Source organism: Mastigoproctus giganteus, chromosome 6 (genome assembly GCF_048544385.1).
Source record: "Mastigoproctus giganteus isolate SK-2022 chromosome 6, ASM4854438v1, whole genome shotgun sequence".
In the NCBI taxonomy this organism is placed as follows: domain Eukaryota; kingdom Metazoa; phylum Arthropoda; class Arachnida; order Uropygi; family Thelyphonidae; genus Mastigoproctus; species Mastigoproctus giganteus.
In genome coordinates, this window is record NC_143580.1 from 204,721,085 (window position 1) to 204,741,191 (window position 20,107).

The 20,107-nt window shown below is 37.0% G+C and overlaps 1 protein-coding gene across 1 annotated transcript in view; it reads right to left on the bottom strand.

Moving 5' to 3' along the window:
• LOC150084896 (mitotic checkpoint serine/threonine-protein kinase BUB1 beta-like) overlaps positions 1-20,107 on the bottom strand; it is a 202,759-nt gene that overhangs the window by 64,232 nt on the left and 118,420 nt on the right. The window contains exons 11-12 of the mRNA XM_090376385.1: positions 17,646-18,037; positions 7,582-7,761 (exon numbers count right to left, since the gene is read on the bottom strand). Coding sequence (XP_090232511.1) covers positions 7,582-7,761; positions 17,646-18,037 — 572 coding nt within the window. The remainder of the gene's footprint in view (positions 1-7,581; positions 7,762-17,645; positions 18,038-20,107) is intronic.

Below are 20,107 nucleotides of genomic sequence, written 5' to 3' on the forward strand. Positions count from 1 at the left end.
TTAATGGATGACTGGACTATGGCTTTTTTCTTTTCATCATAGATTTTTTTGTAGCAAGCAAGCATATCATTCACCCCTCTTTTAAGAATCATTCGCTGTCAGGATCTATCTTCTCAAACCTGTCCATTGCTGATGCAATTTCACGAAATGCCATTGCCATCTCTCTGGTGATGAAGAGTCTTGGCTCCTCATTTGGTTCATCTTGAGCTTCGTCAGCATTTTCTTATTTCACTATCACTGCCTGCAAGTCAATAAGTTCTTCGTTAGATAATTCCTTTTCTTCTTCCTCTATTAACTCCTCCACGTCTTTGGCATCAACCTCCAACTGAAGTAGCTCTACAATCTTTACAATCTTATCTGTAACCTCTTCATATGATTCGTCTTTTTCAAATCCTTTGAAGCCTATTACGTGCCGTTGGCATATTTTCTTCTTATTTTTTGAAGATTATGCTTGTTGAAGCTGATGACATTGAATCAGCTCTTTATAATATGTCAATTGATACTGAAAGTGATGCAGATTTTGAATCTTGTTCAAATGCATCTGATGTATGTTAGAACACCACAAACAACAAATGCTGTTGTTACTTGGAGTGATGATTCTTCACAGATGAAATCCCATTTAGTAAAAAGTAGTGTCTACTTGTTCCAGCACTCCAGAGAAATAATCCAATTGAAGAATGATATTCAACCAAAATCCAGAAAAAAATATGTTACACTAAAAATACATAGAAAGGATCCTTGCAAATATAAGCAGTGACAAACATGGTAATCTATATCAGATTGTTAATTTTCTAACCAGAGGATAATACTTTACATTTAGACCTTGCCATACTAGACTTAGTAATACAGTGTTATTAAAAATAATTTCTAACCAAGTCTTTTTTAAATTGGATTTTCCATTTGTCTACGAACACATTTATTTTTAACATCTGAAAATTCACAGGTCTTTATCACATTTATCAAAACTCTTCTAAATTCCTCAACACTACCTATCCCAGAGAGTTCCTACACATTTTCCCTTTGCAAGTCACTCAACATTTGTCTTCTTAATTTATCTGCTTACAAGATGGTTTACTCTGCCTCAGGATATATAAAAAAATCTCCTCTAAGGCCTGGTGGGATAACAATTTGAAGAGTGTATTTGCAACACTAAAGAAATGGAAGATTAACAAATTTCTCAAACATGAACTCCCTTATTGAAAAAAATTATTCCTCCACATGAACTTCTAATCACCCCCCCCCCCTCTCTCTCTCTCTCTCTCTCTCTCTCTCTCTCTCTCTCTCTCTCTCTCTCTCAGGATTTGCAAAAATGGATGAACATGTGTGTCAGTTTCAGGATGCAGCTTTATATATGAATGACTTTTCCTGGTCATCTAATTCCTATGTTGACTAAATATTGTCTCCTTTTATTTTTACTGAAGCACTCCTTAAAAAAAAAGAAGGAAAAAAAAAGGAAATTAACATGCTCTCATCTCTAATCCAAACAACATTTACAACTTTGTAATTAAGTTTGCAAGTGTTAATATCAAACAGTCAATATTAATATTCAACCACTGTCTAAACAAGTGATAATCTCCATCATCCTAACTATCTAGTTTAACCCTGTTTTAAAGACAAGAATCCAACACAACTGAAAGACTAGTGTCCAATCACCATTTCTTCATTCCTATTCATATTCCACTGCTGTTTGGTCCCCTGTCCTTTACTTCTCTTAGAGCATATTTATTATATATATATATATATACAGAATAATGTTTTAATCTTTATTTGTTCTTCTCTTCTTAATGGAATCGTACTGGAACATTATGTTAGGATTCTGCAGACCTCAGTTAGTGTGAAATTCCACAAAGTGGAACATTGTCCTCTTTATTCCCTCTCTCTTATAAAACATTCCTCTACTCTCATATATGAATGATATTAAGATTTGGAGCACTACCTATATATGAGAACAAGATAGATGTAATAATGCCTATATACAAGGGCTGTTCAATAAAGAATGATCATAATATATAGGAATTTTTCTAGCAGGGATAAGGAAGTGATTATTCCCTTGTATAAGGCAATGGTCGGGCCACACCTGGAGTACTGTATACATGCCTGGAGGCCTCATTTCAAGAAGGATGTAGGGCTGCTGGAACGAGTACAGAGAGGGGCAACTGGATTGGTGAATGGGACAGGGGGGTGCTCTTACGAAGAAAGGCTTAAGTTTTGCGAATTACAGTGTCTGGAAACTAGGCACCAGCGAGGTGATCTGATAGAGGTGTACAAAGCCTTGAATGGTTTGAGCATGCTCAATGCTGATGGGATTCTTCCTCTTGCTCAGAATAATCACCTGAGAGGGCATAAATTCAAATTGAGGAAAGACAGATGTAGGATAGATGTGCGGAAATTTGCCTTTAGCCAGCGGGTGGTTGGTAGGTGGAACAGACTTCCATCCCTTGTCGTGGAAGTTGATAGCCTAAATAAGTTTAAGGCTCAGCTGGACAGGTATTTCGAACGAACAGAGGGGTGAAGTGGAAGTGGTTATTTTTATTTATTTATGTTACTTTTTTTTTTTGGCTGATGCTGCATAAGCTTGCTTTCTTGCATCAAATGCCTCTACTAATGCTAAATGCTAATGCTAATTTTTCATGAACAACTGTTCTGTGGAACATTGTCCTCTTTATTCCCTCTCTCTTATAAAATATTCCTCTACTCTCATATATGAATGATATTAAGATTTGGAGCACTACCTATATATGAGAACAAGATAGATGTAATAATGCCTATATACAAGGGCTGTTCAATAAAGAATGATCATAATTTTTCATGAACAACTGTACTGCTTGCTATTTTTAGCTGAGCTGCATAATCTAAGATCAAACCAAGCTACATCTCATAGCAATAGCATCTCATAGCAGTTGACTCGTGCGCACAGTGGCCTTGGCGTTCAGTCAAGTTTATGCCTATTTAGTTTTGCCTATGTAACGTTGAATGCAATACATGAGGAACAGTATGCTGTTCGCAATTTTGTTTTCATCTCAAGAAAACATTAGCTGAAGTGTGTGAAATGTTAAAAGATCGGCTCATAGTGAATCCACACTTACATACAGTGCAGCTCGCAAGTGGTTTAGAATGTTTAAAGATGGATGTGATTCAATCACAAAAAATCGGCTGTCCTGGAGCTCCACCCACTGTTCCACAGGAACCATAAACACTGCTTCTGTGACCATGAGAGAAGATCGTTGTGTAACAGAAAGGCAACTGGCCAAGATGTTGAGAATATCAGTAGGAAGCACGCACAGTATTCTCTATAACTATTTGCATATTATAACACATGTTAGTGCACACTGGATTTCAAGACTTCTCACACCTGAGCAACAGAAAATTCACATGGAGGTTTGTCAGGAGCTGCAATGGATGGTTACTGAAGCTCTGTTTGGAAATCTACATCATCACCAACACTAAAAAAAAAAAAAAAAAAAAGCAAGTTGTGGCTTCTACAGGAAAGGTTATGATCATCTCTTTTCTGACATTCAAGAAATGGTTTTCCAGCGTGTTGTGCCATGTCATATGACAATAATGGGGCCTTACTACAGAAATGTACTTCACACATGGGATGACATTCATTGGAAAGGACCACAATTGCATGCAGGAGGGTGGATGCCGCATCATGACAATGCAAGACCTTGCAATGCTCATACGTTATCAAGTACTCAGCCAGCATTAATATCAAATGTGTTGCTCATCTGCCATACAACCCTGACCTTGAACCCTGCAATTTTTTTTTTTTTTTTTTTTTTATTTTCAAAGTTAATGGAGTTGCAAGAAAAATGTTTCCAGTCATCGGAAGTTGTAAAGATATTGGAGATGATTCTCAAGAGCATGTCAAAAATGACTTCCACCATGTTTTTTAAGAATAGCAGAAACATTGGAATAAATGTGCAAAGTCAGAAACCTTCACACTCAATATAGTACACCTGCTTTTTCAGTACCATCAATAATTTTGGCATGTTATTAAAAAGATTTTATTAAATTAATATCTCAAGTATTATAATCATGATAAATGTAGTTTAACATAATGATAAATATAATAAATCATTTTTAAAACATAACATAAAAATAATAAAATTTTCATAAAATCAATTTTTTCTCAACTGAAAATAATTTCAGGAGGATCATTCAGAACGTGCATTCAACATGGTATCAATGACACCGATAACTGTACTAGTGAGGAAAGTGGACAAACAATAATTAAATTGAGAAAAAAAAAAAAAAGTAGAGCATACAAATGTAATGATAAATGACTGAGCTGTAAAGACTTTTGTTCTTCTCAATTATTCCTTCTACTTACTTTGTTCTTTGAAACAAAACTCCTTATATATTTCCTGAATATTATATCTACATAAATAAAAGTCCAATGTGAACAAGTATCTTCTGTCTTCTTAGCTCTTAACCCACCTTAAAAAAAATTTAAAACTGAACGAAAAAAAAAAAAAAAAAGTGGGGGGGGGGGGTGCGCGCCCGTGTGTGTGTGTGTGTGTGTGTGTGTGTGTGTGTGTGTGTGTGTGTGTGTGTGTGTGTGTGTGTGTGTGCGCGCGCGTGCGTGCACAAAAATGCAATACGTAGTTAACAGGGACAAGAGCTTTTGCTCAGCCACTATGAGGAATTAATAAGATAATTTGATAAAATATGTCAACCCTTGATAACTTTGCATTTCTACAATTTTCCCACTTCCTATTCCATGTTACCAGTTGCTTTATCATCTGAAGGCATCCCAATAATATCTGTGAATTGCAAATCAGATAATGGCAAGGTTACAGGCTGTGGGTGGGTGAGTGGGTCTCTGATTGCAGATATTTTTGCACAAAATACATTTTATGCAAAAATGTAATTTGCACAAAACTACATTGTAGCATGCAACAATTCAGACACTGTGTTCCAAATTCTGGCTGACCCTTGTATACTGGAATAAAATTTAACTGTGTTAAGAAATCGTAAAGCTTTTCTCATCGGCTTCTTTATCTCCTTGGATCTTTGTAATAATTTTTTAGCTGTGAATTTGTTTCTATTAGCAGGAGTGGTCAAGTGGCCATCTGATTTTAGATGAAAAACAAAAAAGAAACAAAATGGCAGATAACATTCAATAAACTTCATCAAATCTAACTTCAGACATCAAGAACAGCAAATAAGAACATGTGAAACTGATTGATTAACAGGTGGACTTATGAGGCAATAAAATTGCCTGGGAAAATGAATGATTGACAACCTATCCAGGCTAATGAATGCACTGCTACAGCAAAGTTTTTACAACAGATGTATACAACTGACAATTGTTAAGCAAAGTTAGATTTGGCAAAGATTACATACCTGACTGATGAAATAAGATCAAAGCACAAACAGGAAGGTTCCTGTACTGTATTTTGTATGTGATACTGTATCTTAAAGGTCATCATCACAATAATATATCCATATATCAATAGGTGATGTCAACAGTTTTTCTGAACTGCCCATAAATTTTCAGGCTTACCTGTATTTAACCAAAATGCAGGTACTAGTAAACATTTTGCAGTGTTTGCTTTGTTGATATTATATTGCTGATAAAATGGAGTTTTATTAATGTATAACCAAATGTGTCATGTAAATTATAAAATACAGAAAACTGTAAGGGCCACAATAAGAGAATAAATGGGATAGCTCTTTACAGAATTACAACCATTTTTACCATGTTTTAAGGCATATCATAACAGGATTACAATTGTTTTTACTGTGTCAAGGTAGTATCTATTTATGTTATAGGGTAGGATAACATGCCTACTGATGTTGCAGTGAGATTGAACTACTTATGGATGATACTGCATAACAGGTCCACCATAATGACATTATGGTAGAAAAATTATCTCAAACAATACAGATAACCAGTTAAAGGTTGATTGTGCAACAATGTACTGGCTATACTCAATCCTTCGAATAATAGGTAGACACTTAACATGACAATGGACTCCATGCACTCAGCCATTGCATACCCAATATTATGGGACCTAAAGTTTGCAATGGTGCAAGGCTAGGAGATACTGGAAGCTTGGTCATCGCAATCGATAAATCTAGGTTTGGCCTTAGTTGTAACGATTGGCAAACATTAAATCTGGAGGCATGCATAGGCACTGCATTAACAAATATGGTAGATAAATAATTCACATTCTTGGAATATTAAATGTTAATACATTGAAGCAATCCTAGAATCATTAGCTATACCATTCCTAGGGACTTTCTGGGCAAGTGTGTGTGTGACTATTTTTCGATATGATGTCTAGTCCCACATCTGCAGAATCACCAAAAAAAAAAAAGAGGCACTTGACAGATGTCTTGGCAATTTAGCATGTTTATATGCTCGGCAGACAACTCTAAGAGGCGCCTCCATAGCCAGGTGGGAAGAAGCAGCAGTGCGTAACACACGCTTCTTGATTAGACCGGGGTTCGAGCCCGTCACCACCAAATACGGAGGATGCGGAAAGGTCAGGGAATGACCACCGCATATTCCCAGAGCAATATGGCCTTAGTTGCTAATGCTCCTAAAAACCAAATAACAAACAAACAAACAACTCTAAGAGGAGTTGTCCCTGCTTGCTTGCCTACCTGCACAGCACAAGATCTACAAATGCAGATAGATGCAGCAGGGATGAATAATCCACAAGATACCACTGATTGCTTCACTCGTAGAAAGAGCCAGTATCTAAAGGTGCTCAAGCCGTAAATTGTATATTGACTTAAGGTAAATGTGTATTCTTGTCTTCATATCTGATATTACTTTGTTACATGTATAACAAACCTGGATACTGTCATTTGTCTCCTAACATCTTTTTTGTTCCTCACTAAGCATAAATGATTATTTCCACATCATATTTACAATGAACAAATTTTAAAGAACACAGCAAAATTAAAAATAAAAAAATAATAATAATGTTTAATAATGCATTTCAGTAGTTTATTTATTTTTTTTGATCTTTCAGGAACATTTTTCTTTTTTTTTTTGGTCCTTTTAAATGTGTAAAATCAGTTTCATTGTATTCGGACATAAACTAGAAATAAATTCTAATTACAATCTTTGGACTTTCATGAAAGCAAAATACTGGTTTCTGTGTCACAATGTGAATTATTTTAAAATTGTAGTAACTTATTTAGGAGCAAAAATAATTATTTATACAGGAATCTAGAAGTGAAAATTAAGAAATAACAATAAAAAGACTACTAAAACAGCACCTTACTTTTATTTAATGGCTAGAATGATTAAGCATCACAGTTTAAGAATCTCACATTTTATAATCTGTTTCTGGAGGGTATCATACGGAAGTGTTCCGCGTACTATATTGAGGTAAACTCCTCTTATTAATTTACTAATATTATTATCAACGTAGAACATATTGAGTATTACAGCTCTGATTCATACTATCTAATTTACTAATAATCTGTTTCATAAAGGATATGATTAATAGTCTTGTGTACTACTGCAGGTTATGCACTTAAAAGCATCTTAAATCAAGAAAATATTCTTAATTATGGAAGGATAGAAATTTCAGCTCAATTTTAAACAAATAATAGTACCTTTCTATGTTATCAAATTTAATTGGTTTGTTCTCAAAGGATGCCATGCTTGGATTTTTGGAATGAAATTTCTGTACAGAATGCTGACCACTATGAAAAGGTGTTAAACCACTTGAACCTCCTGCAGAGCTGCTTGATGAGGATTTGCTGAAATATTCATGACTACATTCCATGATAACACTGAAAAATAAATAGATTTGCAAATTAATTAATTTATTAGTAATGGTTAACGTTTCAATAGAGTAATCTATTCAAGTATGGATAAAAGTAAAAATTGTGAAAATGAAGCAATAAGTGGTACTGCATTCATCTGTTATATGTGTGTTCACAAAACTTATAAATTTGTTATGAAAAAATCATTGCACATGGACAGCAGCAAGCAAAGGTGCTCCATGGTTTGTGAAGTCTTTGAATGTACAGTAGTAATGCTTGATTTCCACCATGTCTGTGAGGTTCAAAATGCTCATAATCACAACTTTATATTGAACAAATGTGGCTGAGGATACCACTTAATACTGAAGTGGTATCAAACATCTGAAGAAGTGAGATGGATCATTAAACCATATGCTGGTAGTTTTAAGCAATGGACTGAGAAAAGCTTTTGAAACTATAATGAGATGATTCAGGAAAGTGGAAGATGACTATCAGTGGAGGTTAGTGTTTCAAACAAAGTCCAGTGCATCATTATGTGAAAATGCATCCACAACATCATATGTAGCATGTTCTAGCCTTACATGAAAAGAATGTGTGTGAATGAGATTTGATGTGAACTGGATTACCAATCATGTGTGTAAATGAAGTTAGACAAACTTTTTAAACAAGTGGCTGTCAAAGATGAGGCAACATTCACATCAGTGGACATCATTATAACATCAATGAACTGGAAAGGACAAGTAGTAGTAGTAGTAGTAGTAGTACAAGCTTATGCAGCATCAGCCAAAAAAAGAAAAAAAAACCACACCATTCCCTCCAAATGCCTGTCCAGTTCCTCCTTAAATTTATTCAACCTATCAACTTCCACAACGACAGATGGAAGTTTGTTCCAGCAATTAACCACCCGCTGGCTAAAGGCAAATTTCCGCACATCTATTCTACATCTGTCCTTTCTTAATTGAATTTATGCCCCCTTAGGTTCGTAATCTGAACAAGTGGAAGGATCCCATCAGAATTCAGCGTGCTCAACCCATTCAAGGCCTTATACACCTCAATCAGATCACCGCGCAGGTGCCTAGTCTCCAGCCACTGCAATTTGCAGAACTTAAGCCCCTCTCTTGATAAGAGGATCCCTTCATTCCTCTCACCAATCTTGTTGCCCTTCTCTGTACACGCTCAAGTAAATCTACATCCTTCCTAAAATGAGGCCTCCAGACCTGTATGCAGTACTCAAGGCGTGGCCTGACCATTGCCTTATACAGAGGGATAATCACCTCCTTTTCCCTGCTAGCAAAATTCCTATATATCATTGACAAAACCCCATGACCTGCCCTGGGAGCCTGTCTGCATTGCTCAGAAAACTTCATATCTGCCTGCACAATTACTCCCAGGTCTTTTTCATTTTCTACCACCTTAAGTGTAGTACCACACAGTTGGTACGTTTCTCTGGGGTTACTTCTACCCATATGCAGTACTTTGCATTTGTCAAGGTTAAACTTCAGTTGCCACTTCTTAGCCCATCTGCCCAAATTATCTAGATCCTGTTGCAGTAGCACACTGCCATTACTGTCATTAACAACCCTGCCAACCTTTGTATCATCTGCAAACTTCGACATTAAGCCTGATATACCTTCATCAATATCATTGATAAATATACAAAACAACAGTGGACCTAACACCGAACCCTGTGGGACCCCAGTAATAGCATTAGTCCAAGAAGAGCAGCACCCATTGATTACCACCCTCTGTCTTCTCCCACTTAACCATCCTTTTATCCATTGTAGCAACTTACCCTTAATACCATTCTGCTCCAATTTGTACAATAGTCTTCCATGCACAACAGTGTCAAAAGCTTTCCTGAAATCCAAATATATGATATCAAAATTATTTTTTGCATCCAGTTCCTTTGTAACCACATCATAATATCCTATCAAATTTGTCAGACAAGACTTTCCCTTAACAAACCCATGCTGTGTGTGAATTATTGCTGCAGTCTTGTCTAGATGATCCTGCAATGCATTTTTAACCAGTGACTCCATTATTTTACCAGGAACAGAAGTTAAACTAACTGGTCTGTAATTACTCGTGTCACCCTTCGATCCCCCTTTGTGAATTGGGGATACATTTGCACATCTCCAGTCCGTGGGAACCTCCCCTGAGTCCAAGGACGCTCTCATAATTATGGCTAAGGGTTTGCTTAGCCATAATGCATCAAAAATAGATATTTTCTTGTGTCTGAAATGAAACACAGGAAAACATGAACACAAACAATTTTCAAAATTATCTCTACACAAAACAATCATTGATAACTGGTGTGATCACAGTGGTGGACTGCTTAGTCTCCAAATTTTCTGGACTCAGAGCCTCTAATGAAGAATACTGTATATGAAAGGAATCCTCATGGATAGAAATAGGATATGTACAGGATTCTTGAAAACACTGGCTAACTACTGAAAATGAATTTATTGAACTAAAAATAAAAATATATATACAATATAAAAGCGATAAAAGTATATACAAAGTATACCAGTGTTCTTTAAGTCGGTTGTAGGTAGTCCGTGAGAAAATTTTATTGTAAGTATAATCACAAATAAAATTAAAAATCGGCAATTAACTGTTTACTCTGTTGTCGCAAATCAAGAGGGTTTTTTTTTTTTTTTTTTTATGAAAACCCCAAACACGAGGTATTAGAACTTATAGTACTTAGTACCGTGCTTGGGCTGGAGGTTGAGAAGACGAGAGAAGATATTTGTTGATATTAGATGAACTTCTGTAGACTAATTTTCAGGAAATACGTATGAAGGAAGATTGTTCCAGAAAACGGCAGTTGAATGAATAAATGAGGAAGATGAAAAGTTGATTCTGTGAATTTGGAGTTGGACAGTGAAGAGATGTTGGCTGGTGGCTTTTACAAATGAATGGTGAATTTACAAATGTAATGGTATAGCATAATGCATATAATTTAAACTCGATAGGAAATACATATAACGTAAACTTGGTAGGAGATGTGAAATACATATAACATAAACTTGGTAGGAGATGTGAAATATATATATTGTATGATCAACATTGCAACACACACACACACACACACACACACACACACACACACACACACACACACACACACACACACACACACACACACAGACACACAGACAGAGAGAGGGTGTCTCAAAAATATTGGTACAAACGTTTAGGGGAGGTAGGTAACATCTAAAGGAATGTGAATCGCATAGGAACCCATAACCGGAAACGTCACCGTAAGTCAGTACACGGCGCTGTTCATCAGTTCACAAGAAAGAAAATTTCTGGTTTACTCATTCAAGCAGTAGTCGCAGCACGAAGAGCATGCATCGATATACAAACTGTGAGCTGGCAGACATGCACTTAGTGTATGGATTAGCAGAGGGGCCACACCATGTGCACCCCCATGCGGCACAACATCGCTTCGCAATAAATGTGTGGGCAGGTATGGTCTGTGACTGCTTAGTCGGCCCATACCTGTTACCATCACGCATGAATATTGGATCTTTCTTGAACAAGTTCTACCAGGGTTACTTGACAATGTTCCAGCAAATGTGAGACGCAACATTTGGTTTCAACATGACGGGGCACCTGCCCATTATGAAAGGTGTGTTTGTGACCATTTGAACAGGCGTTTTGGGCGTCGATGGATTGGCCGTGGTGGACCCGTTGCCTGGCCCCCATGCTTACCTGATTTATCAAGCCTTGATTTCTTTCTGTGGGGGGTTTCTCAAATCTATCGTGTATGAATCGCCTGTGGAGACTCGTCTGCACTGCTGCTACTGTCAAAGAAACTCCAGGTGTGTTCGACCGTGTCCGCCAATCTATGCTGCGTTGATGTCACGCATACATCGCGTCTCATGGTGGAACCATCAAGCATCTGTTGTAACATCATGAAATGCATCCATCTCCTACTCCATTGTTAATATTATGTCAAATAAATGTTTGCCACTAATTACTGTCTTGTGTCATTTCTGCTTCTTGTGCCTCTGCTACTACTTTCCCGTGACGTTTCCGGTTATGGGTTCTGAGTAAAATTAATTATTCTGAGTAAAAAAGTTCATATAAACATGTATCCAGTTCTCAATGGATATGGAGATACAGCTGTTTGAAACTGCCTTGCACAGCTCCCTGAATCAGGTGTGGTCAAGAAGCAGTTATAACCTGACACTGTTTGGTGTTAGAAATGTTAAGAATGCCGCACACAGTCACACATGCTGAATATGCCAATATGGTTTTTATGATGGAAGTGCTATTGCTGCTTGTAGGCAGTACCATCTACAGTTTCCTAATCGCAGAATACAGGATTCAAGAGTGTTTAGTAGTGTTTACACCAAACTGCATGAGACCGGTACAGTTCCCAGTGCTCATATTTCTTCTGAATGTGCAAATGAACAAAATGTGGATGAAATAGAACACATTCTTCAGTCGGTAGAACGCAGTCCTACTATTAGCACACAAAGAATTTTTATGTGTATTGGTGTTCCAAGACAAGAGTATGGCGAACATATGTGAGCATGGCTTGTATCCATTTTGCATACAGCAGGTGCAACACCTTCAACCAGGAGATTACGCCCAGTGATTGGAATTTTGTCGGTGGGTAAATGCTAATACCAATTAATTCCATTAACACTGTTCAGCGATGAAGATACTTTCACCCGTGACGGTATCAACAACACCAGTAACTCTCATAGTTGTTGTTGTTATTTGGTTTTTAGGAGCATTAGCAACTAAGGCCATATGCGGTGGTCATTCCCTGACCTTTCCGCATCCTCCGTATTTGGTGGTGACGGACTCGAACCCTGGTCTAATCAAGAAGCGTGTACTACGCACTGCTGCTCCTTCCCACCTGACTACGGAGGCGCCTAACTCTCATAGGTGGTCAGACGAAAATCCACATGCCACTATAGAAACAAATTTTCAAAATCGCTTCTCTGTAAATGTGTGGAGCAGTATCATCAACAATCAGTTGGTTGGGCCCATTGCATTATAAAATCTTCTTACAGGCCCCATTTACCTAGAATATCTGCAAAATGAACTTCAACTACTATTGGAGGATATTCCCTTGGCTACAAGGATCGGTATGTACTTTCAGCATGACGGAGCCTGTCTGGTGATGCAATATCTAAATCGAACTTTCCCTGAATCGGCCGTGGTGGTCCCCTTCGTTGGCCACAAAGGTCTTCAGACATCACTCCGTTAGATTTTTTTGTTTGTCAGGATGGATGAAAAGCACAGTATACAAAGAAAAGGTGAATACAAGAGAACAATTGCTCGCTCGCGTTTTGGATACTGTTGCACTCATAAAAGAAATCCGAAACGATCTCAGAAGAACAACACGTCATATTACCATATTACTACATGAGTTGCAAAGTACATTGAGGTTGGTGGTGGGATTTTCAAACATTTATTGTAAACTGTAAAATAATTTGTCAATTATTTGTGTTTCGTGTCATTCAAAATGTCAATAAATACAAACAATAAGTCATTTATCTTTCTTTTATAATTATATTCAATAATGTAAATTCATAGCCTAACCGTAGCATAGTGTTATTACTGCATTAGGATATAAGTTTAGGTAGTATTTTTAATTATATTGAATGTGAACTGAAATCATGCCTCAGATAGAGTAGCAAAGCAAAAGGCTTAAGGTAGTGGGAGTGCCACGGCTTGGGGGATGGAGGGTGTAACTGAAGGGGCAGTTGTCCTCTGAATCATGGCATTATGAAATGTACTGCTTGTTTAATGTTTGCAGATATATCACAGGAACAGGACATGATACTGCTGGGGGGGGGGTCTTTATGTATGCTTGATGTAAAGAGTGTGAGGATATTAGGCACCAACTCAGCACTGTTATAGGCCTTTATGAGAGCTTAAAGAACAGGGTGGATGCACTTGAAGGATTTAAATTGGAGTCCATCAAGCTCTCAAGTGCCCACATCAACACTTGATAAACAGGCAACACAGTGGCAATCCCCAAGGCAGAATGTGCTGGTCCCACAGGAACTAGTTGTTGTTGGTGACTATTGTCAGGAAAATGGGAAATATATTTTACAAAAAGAATAGGTGTAATAGAACCGGGGGCATGTCTGCTCTTCTCTTCGTTCCACCAGTAGTTGAAATGCCATTTTACTTGGGACGGGGGATTTGATAATGAGTAGAGTACTTAGCTGCAACTAAAAGACAGGATGTAATATAATCAGTAACTTCATCTATGGGCTGTAGTTGAATAGTTTTTTTGTCAAAAGTGATTGCTGACTGAAATTTGGACCAATTGGCTTTAGAGAATTTCCATTTCCTGCAGGGCTGTTGTAATGGTGGTTGTGTAGTCAACAGATTACAAACAATTGGAAAATGATCACTGCCCATGGGATCATCCAGAGCAGACCATTGCATGACTGAAAACAGTATCGGGGAGCAAATCGATAGGTCAATTGCAGAAGTCTGTCCGGTTGGTAACTGTATATGGGTGTGCGAGCCACTATTAAGAAGAGTGAGGTTTTGTTTTTCTAGTAAAGTTTCAATCATTCGGCCGCGTCTATCTACTTTAGATGATCCCCATAGAAGATGGTGGCAATTGAAATCCCCTAGCAAGCAGACAGGGGAGGGTAGCCGTCTTAAAAGTTCTTCAAGGTCATTATAAGAGAAAGTATGATTTGGTGCGAGATAAACTGAGACAATTTGCACAGCAACGGCTTTGATTTGGGTTCGAAGAGCGATTTGTCTAGCCGGAATCTTTGAGCTAATCAAAATGGCTATACCACCATGGGCAGAATCGAATGTATTCCAATCTCTTCTATAGATTGAATGGTTTTTATGGAAACAGAGATTTGAGGAGTTAAATAGGTTTCTTGCAGGCAGAAACCAACTGGAGAGTAGCGGTTAATTAAGTATTGAATGTCGTCAATGTTGCCACGAAAGCCTCTGCAATTCCACTGCAAAATGTAAGGCATTAGTTGAATTTAGAAGAAGCTGTACCTGACATGGCTGTCTTATGGCGTTCAGGCTTCGGTTTATCTCTTTTTGGAAAGGAAGGGAGGAAGGAATTATGCTGTTAGTAAAGAAACACAAAATCTAGAGCAGTGCACCCACTTGACATGGGTGTCATCATTTTTGCAATGCTGAGTCAGTTTGGTGTGATATAAGCACTGAGAAAGGCCTAATGACTCTGATGAGTACAACAAAAAACTGTACAAAGAACTAAAGGGAACAAATAAATCAGAATGTCTTAATAATGGGAGATTTTTACTTTCCAGATATTGAGCGGAACTTGTGGAATGGTCACTCGCACACTAGCAAGACTTGTGGATTTACTGAATGACTATATTCTACAGCAGCATGTTTGGGAGGCAACCAGATAGAGTAATACTCCTGACCTGATTATTCATGAATTAGGAATCAGAAGATAAAGGAACCACTAGGTTGCAGTGATCACAGTGTATTGATGTGGGATTTACATAAAGATGTAACTACCATCTGGGATAAAAGGAAGGGTTTTTGCATTTGTAAAGGTCTCAGACTGTTTTTAAATTCTATACAATGGAACCAACTGATGATGTTACCAACAGAAAATTCTAAATAGGAAGCATTCAAGGAATTAATCATGGAAGCTACTAGGCTTTTCATACCAACTAAGAAATACTATTCAAGGTTTAGGCCTAAGTAAATCATATCAGATGAACTGAGACTCATGGCAGAAGAAAAATGCATGGGGTGCATATAAATTATCAGGAGACACAGAAGCCTACAGTAGATACAAATCTATAATCAAGTCACAAGGAGGTTAGGCGAGTGAAGGCAGATTGAGAGAAATCTTTGACAAAGGATGAAAAAAAAAAAAAAGACTTCTTTACTTATGTAAACTCTAGAAGAGGATCAATAAGATTGGTCCACTTGACATCAATGATTTGACTGTTGATGATCTTGCTTAGGTAGCTGACAAACTGAATGAGTATTTTGCATCTACATTCACACATGAGGAATTCTGTAGAGAAGTGAAGGTCAGAAGTTAATCAAACTCTAACAAGGAACTAAACGATTTTGTAATAACTGAGAGGAAAGTGGAAGAGAATTGTTGAAGTTAAACATAAGCAAGTCACCTGGAGTGGATGGGATCTATCCCATTATATTAAGGGAGGCAGCAAAGGAAATAAGCAAACACTTAGCCATAATTAGGAGAACATCCTTGGATCCAAGGGAGGTACCCACAGACTGGAAATCTGCAAATGTATCCCCAATTAACAAAGGAGGATCAAAGGTGGCATGAGTAATTACAGATCTGTTTAACTTCATTATGTTCAGGGGAAAATAATAGCCATTGGTTAAAGAATTAATGCAGTTCTTTAACTAATCTAGACAAGACTGCAGTTATACTTCAGACACAGCATGGGTTTGTTAAGGGGAAATCTTGTCTGACCAATTTGATCTAAAAGTGGAGGAAGGAGTGAGAAAGGAACTGGATGCAAAAAATTGTTTCGATATCATACAGTTGGATTTCAGAAAAACTTTTGATACTGTTGCACATGTTTGTTGTTTGTTATTTGGTTTTTAGGAGCATTAGCAAACTAAGGCCATATTGCTCCGGGATATGCGGTAGTCATTCCCTGACATTTCCGCATCCTCCATATTTGGTGGTGACGGGCTTGAACCCCGGTCTAATCAAGAAGCGTGTGCTACGCACTGCTGCTCCTTCCCACCTGGCTATGGAGGCGCCCTGTTGCACATAAAAGACGGCTGTACAAATTGGAGCAGTGTGGCATTAAGGGCAAAGTTGCTGCTATGTATAAATGGATGGTTGAGTGCAGAAGACAGAGTGGTAATCAATGGACACTGCACAGTCAGGCTACACCTTGAGTACTGCATAGAGGTCTGGAGGCCTCAATTTAGGAAGGATGTAGAGCTGCTGGAATGAGTACAGAAAAGGGCAACAAAGCAGTGCTCTTACCAAGAAAAGCTTCAGTTCTGCAATTGCAGTGTCTGGAGAGTAGGCATCTTCAAGGTGATGCCTACTTCTTCCATCTTATTGAAGTGTTTAAGGCTTTGAATGGTTTGAGAAAGCTTAATGTTGATGGGATTCTTTCTCTTGCTCAGATTATGCACTTGAGAGGGCATAAATTCAAATTGAGGAAGTAAGTAAAGTGCAGCCATTATCAACCCACTGCAGGATGGAAGCCTCCTCAACAATTCATGCTAAGGGAAATGGACCATAATCTGCCACGCTGGTCCAGTGCAGGTTGGCAGTTCGACCGTATTCAGCAGTCAGGGGCTTGAACCCCGGTCTACTCAAAGAGCGTGTGCTACTGCACTCCCGCTCCTGCACACTCTGCTACGGACGGTTACAAAACAGATGTGCAGAAATTTGCCTTTAGCCAGCGAGTGGTTCATTGCTGGAACAAACTTCCATCTGACTTGTGGAAGCTGGTAGTAGCTTAAATATATTCAAGGAAGAATTAGGCAAACTTCTGTAGAAAATGGCTAGGTGAAATTGGGGGGGGGAGAGAGAGTTTCAGCCTGATGGCCACTGATATCTAAGTAGAGACTTGAGGTAAGGTGGTAAAGTATCAAATTTTATGGGTACATAAGCCTCTAAAGTTAGATTGTTTGATCATTTCATGACATAAGCAAAGTAGAGGAAAAATTGTTAAGATAATTTTTAATGATGAACATGGCACATTTTTATAGCATCTGAACAGTTCTAGCAAAAAAATAAAACATTAATGGAACTAATAAATTCGTCATGCTAAAATTCTAAACTCTAAAAACTGTGCAGCCATTTACTTTATAAAAATCATGCATTCAATTTATATGGGTTAAATCTATGAATTTTTTTTTTTTTTTTTTTTTTTTGGTGCCATTACATTATTTGGATGGGTCCTAATTCTTACCTGAGGCTATCTGGAAGTTCTGTGCCAGCTCCAATGTTACTATTACGATTTTTTTCCCTAAAAGGAAAGCTAGAAGAATTCACGTTAACAGAGAGTCTTTTTTTTTCCTGAAGAAATTTATCCTCAGGAACTGTCTCAGGTAGGGAATACAGTTCAAGGTTTGCAAATGATGATGTAATTCCACAGGGATTGTGAACACTTCCAGAAGTAGCATAAATATGTGAAAAAGGAGTGGATGCAGATTTGGCATTTGCAGCAAACTGTTCTTCACTGTACGTTGGAGCAAGTGTAACATTTTCATTTATAGCAACACTACCATCTTGAAACAGTAGGTCTTTGTTTTTCTCGCACTGCTCCTCACCATCTTCCTCTTCAACAGCAATATACACATCCTAACAAAACCAAGGAACCCTTCTAAATTTAAATGACATTAAGTGGATAATCAATATGCTGACAAATAAATATGAGATAATGAAATAAACTTCACCACAGCAAGCAATAATCAATATATTATTCAATTATAAATTAATAAATTAACAAATCAAGCATACAATACACTGCAATTACTTCATCTGGAAAGAATTAATATTAACCCCAGGGGCTCACACCCGGTGAGTATTGGCTTGGCACACCCAGCGTCCTGAGCTGGATATCATCATTCTTCTCTTTCTTAGTGATTTCCTTCTACTTCTCTCTCTCTCTCTGGGTAATTCAGAATTTTTTTTTTTTTTTTGGTTGGTGCAGCATAAGCCTTGGACTTCCTTGCACCATATGGCTAATAATAATAATAATAATAATAATAATAAGCAATTAGCATGTCAAGCGCACCCAATAACATGTCTTTATAACCCTGATGTGAAGGTTAATACCTAAATATGTGTGCAAAATGGTGACCTCAAAGTTAACTGAAATTTCCCATTGTCTTGTAAACTTAGAAAACCTGATATGTAACGAGCTAAATGCTTTTTTCATAACCCACTATTATGTATGTAAACTAGAACAAATATAATCTTTGCAATTATTTGTGAGTGAACACATTTACAAAGGAAAGAAACGTGTTTTCCATTGAAAATATTTGATTGTCTTTCATAAAAATTTGCCGAAATAAAAATACAGGTAAATTTCCAAAATTTTAGGAGTTTAAGAATGTAGCCATGTAAATTGTGAAACATACTATTAAACAATGTATGCATGAAAAACAAGATCTACTGTAATATATTCAGAGACTATTAAGGCATATTGTGAATGAAGAAATTCAGCTTTCCGTTTATCTGTACTTGCAAAATAGAATTCTGTTTCACACTGATATTATAAATGACAGATATGGAAAGAAATGGCAGTTCCTCCTAGAACAATGCCCACAATCAGGTTTGAATAAATCTGCTCAAATTATGATGAATTCATCATAAATCTTTCTAACCATAATCCCAAAAACAGAATTCTATTTTGCAAAGAATTCCTTTACAAAGGCTTAAACTACAGTGTAGTGCTAAAAAAAAAAAAAAAAAAAAAAAGTTCCCTATAATTCCTATTTTCTTCCAGCACAAACAAATTAAAACAGTCAAAGATAACAAGAAGCCCTTCAAGCATATAAATCGTGTTATCAATAGGTGTTAACCAAAAATAACCTTGAATCTGACTAATGACAAATTTGTAGCTTTGAAACAGTTAGCTGAAAATACTAATGTGGTCATCTAAAAGGCAGAATCGGTGTATTAAATGCAAAGAATTCCTTTACAAAGGCTTAAACTACAGTGTAGTGCTAAAAAAAAAAAAAAAAAAAAAAGTTCCCTATAATTCCTATTTTCTTCCAGCACAAACAAATTAAAACAGTCAAAGATAACAAGAAGCTCTTCAAGCATATAAATCGTGTTATCAATAGGTGTTAACCAAAAATAACCTTGAATCTGACTAATGACAAATTTGTAGCTTTGAAACAGTTAGCTGAAAATACTAATGTGGTCATCTAAAAGGCAGAATCGGTGTATTAAACTTGTAAAATTATATATCTTATAAAAATTGTATATCTTTTAAACAAATCCAACTACAACAACAGATTGAATGACTTATTGCAAGGCAGAAATATTTATTAAGTATTAGATTGAAATCCAGTTATAAAGATTAGTACTAATTTGCATACTGCTTTGTTAGGACCCACAATACATTCTCTGTACATATCTGATGTCAAACTACACAAACCAAATAGACCTCAGACTAATAGTTTTAGAAATACTACCACAGCAAATTTAATAAAGTATATGGCAAATACACTAAAATTAATAATGGACTAGTCCAGATATCTATAAAAATATACTGATGACTTATACTTGTTAACTTGAAGGATCCAGATGACAGACTATTCTGGTGATATAAAATCATTGCACACTAATGTACATCCTCAGAAGGCATTAACCACCAATCTGTTAAATCAGGATACCTTAATAAGAAACAGAACTAAATTG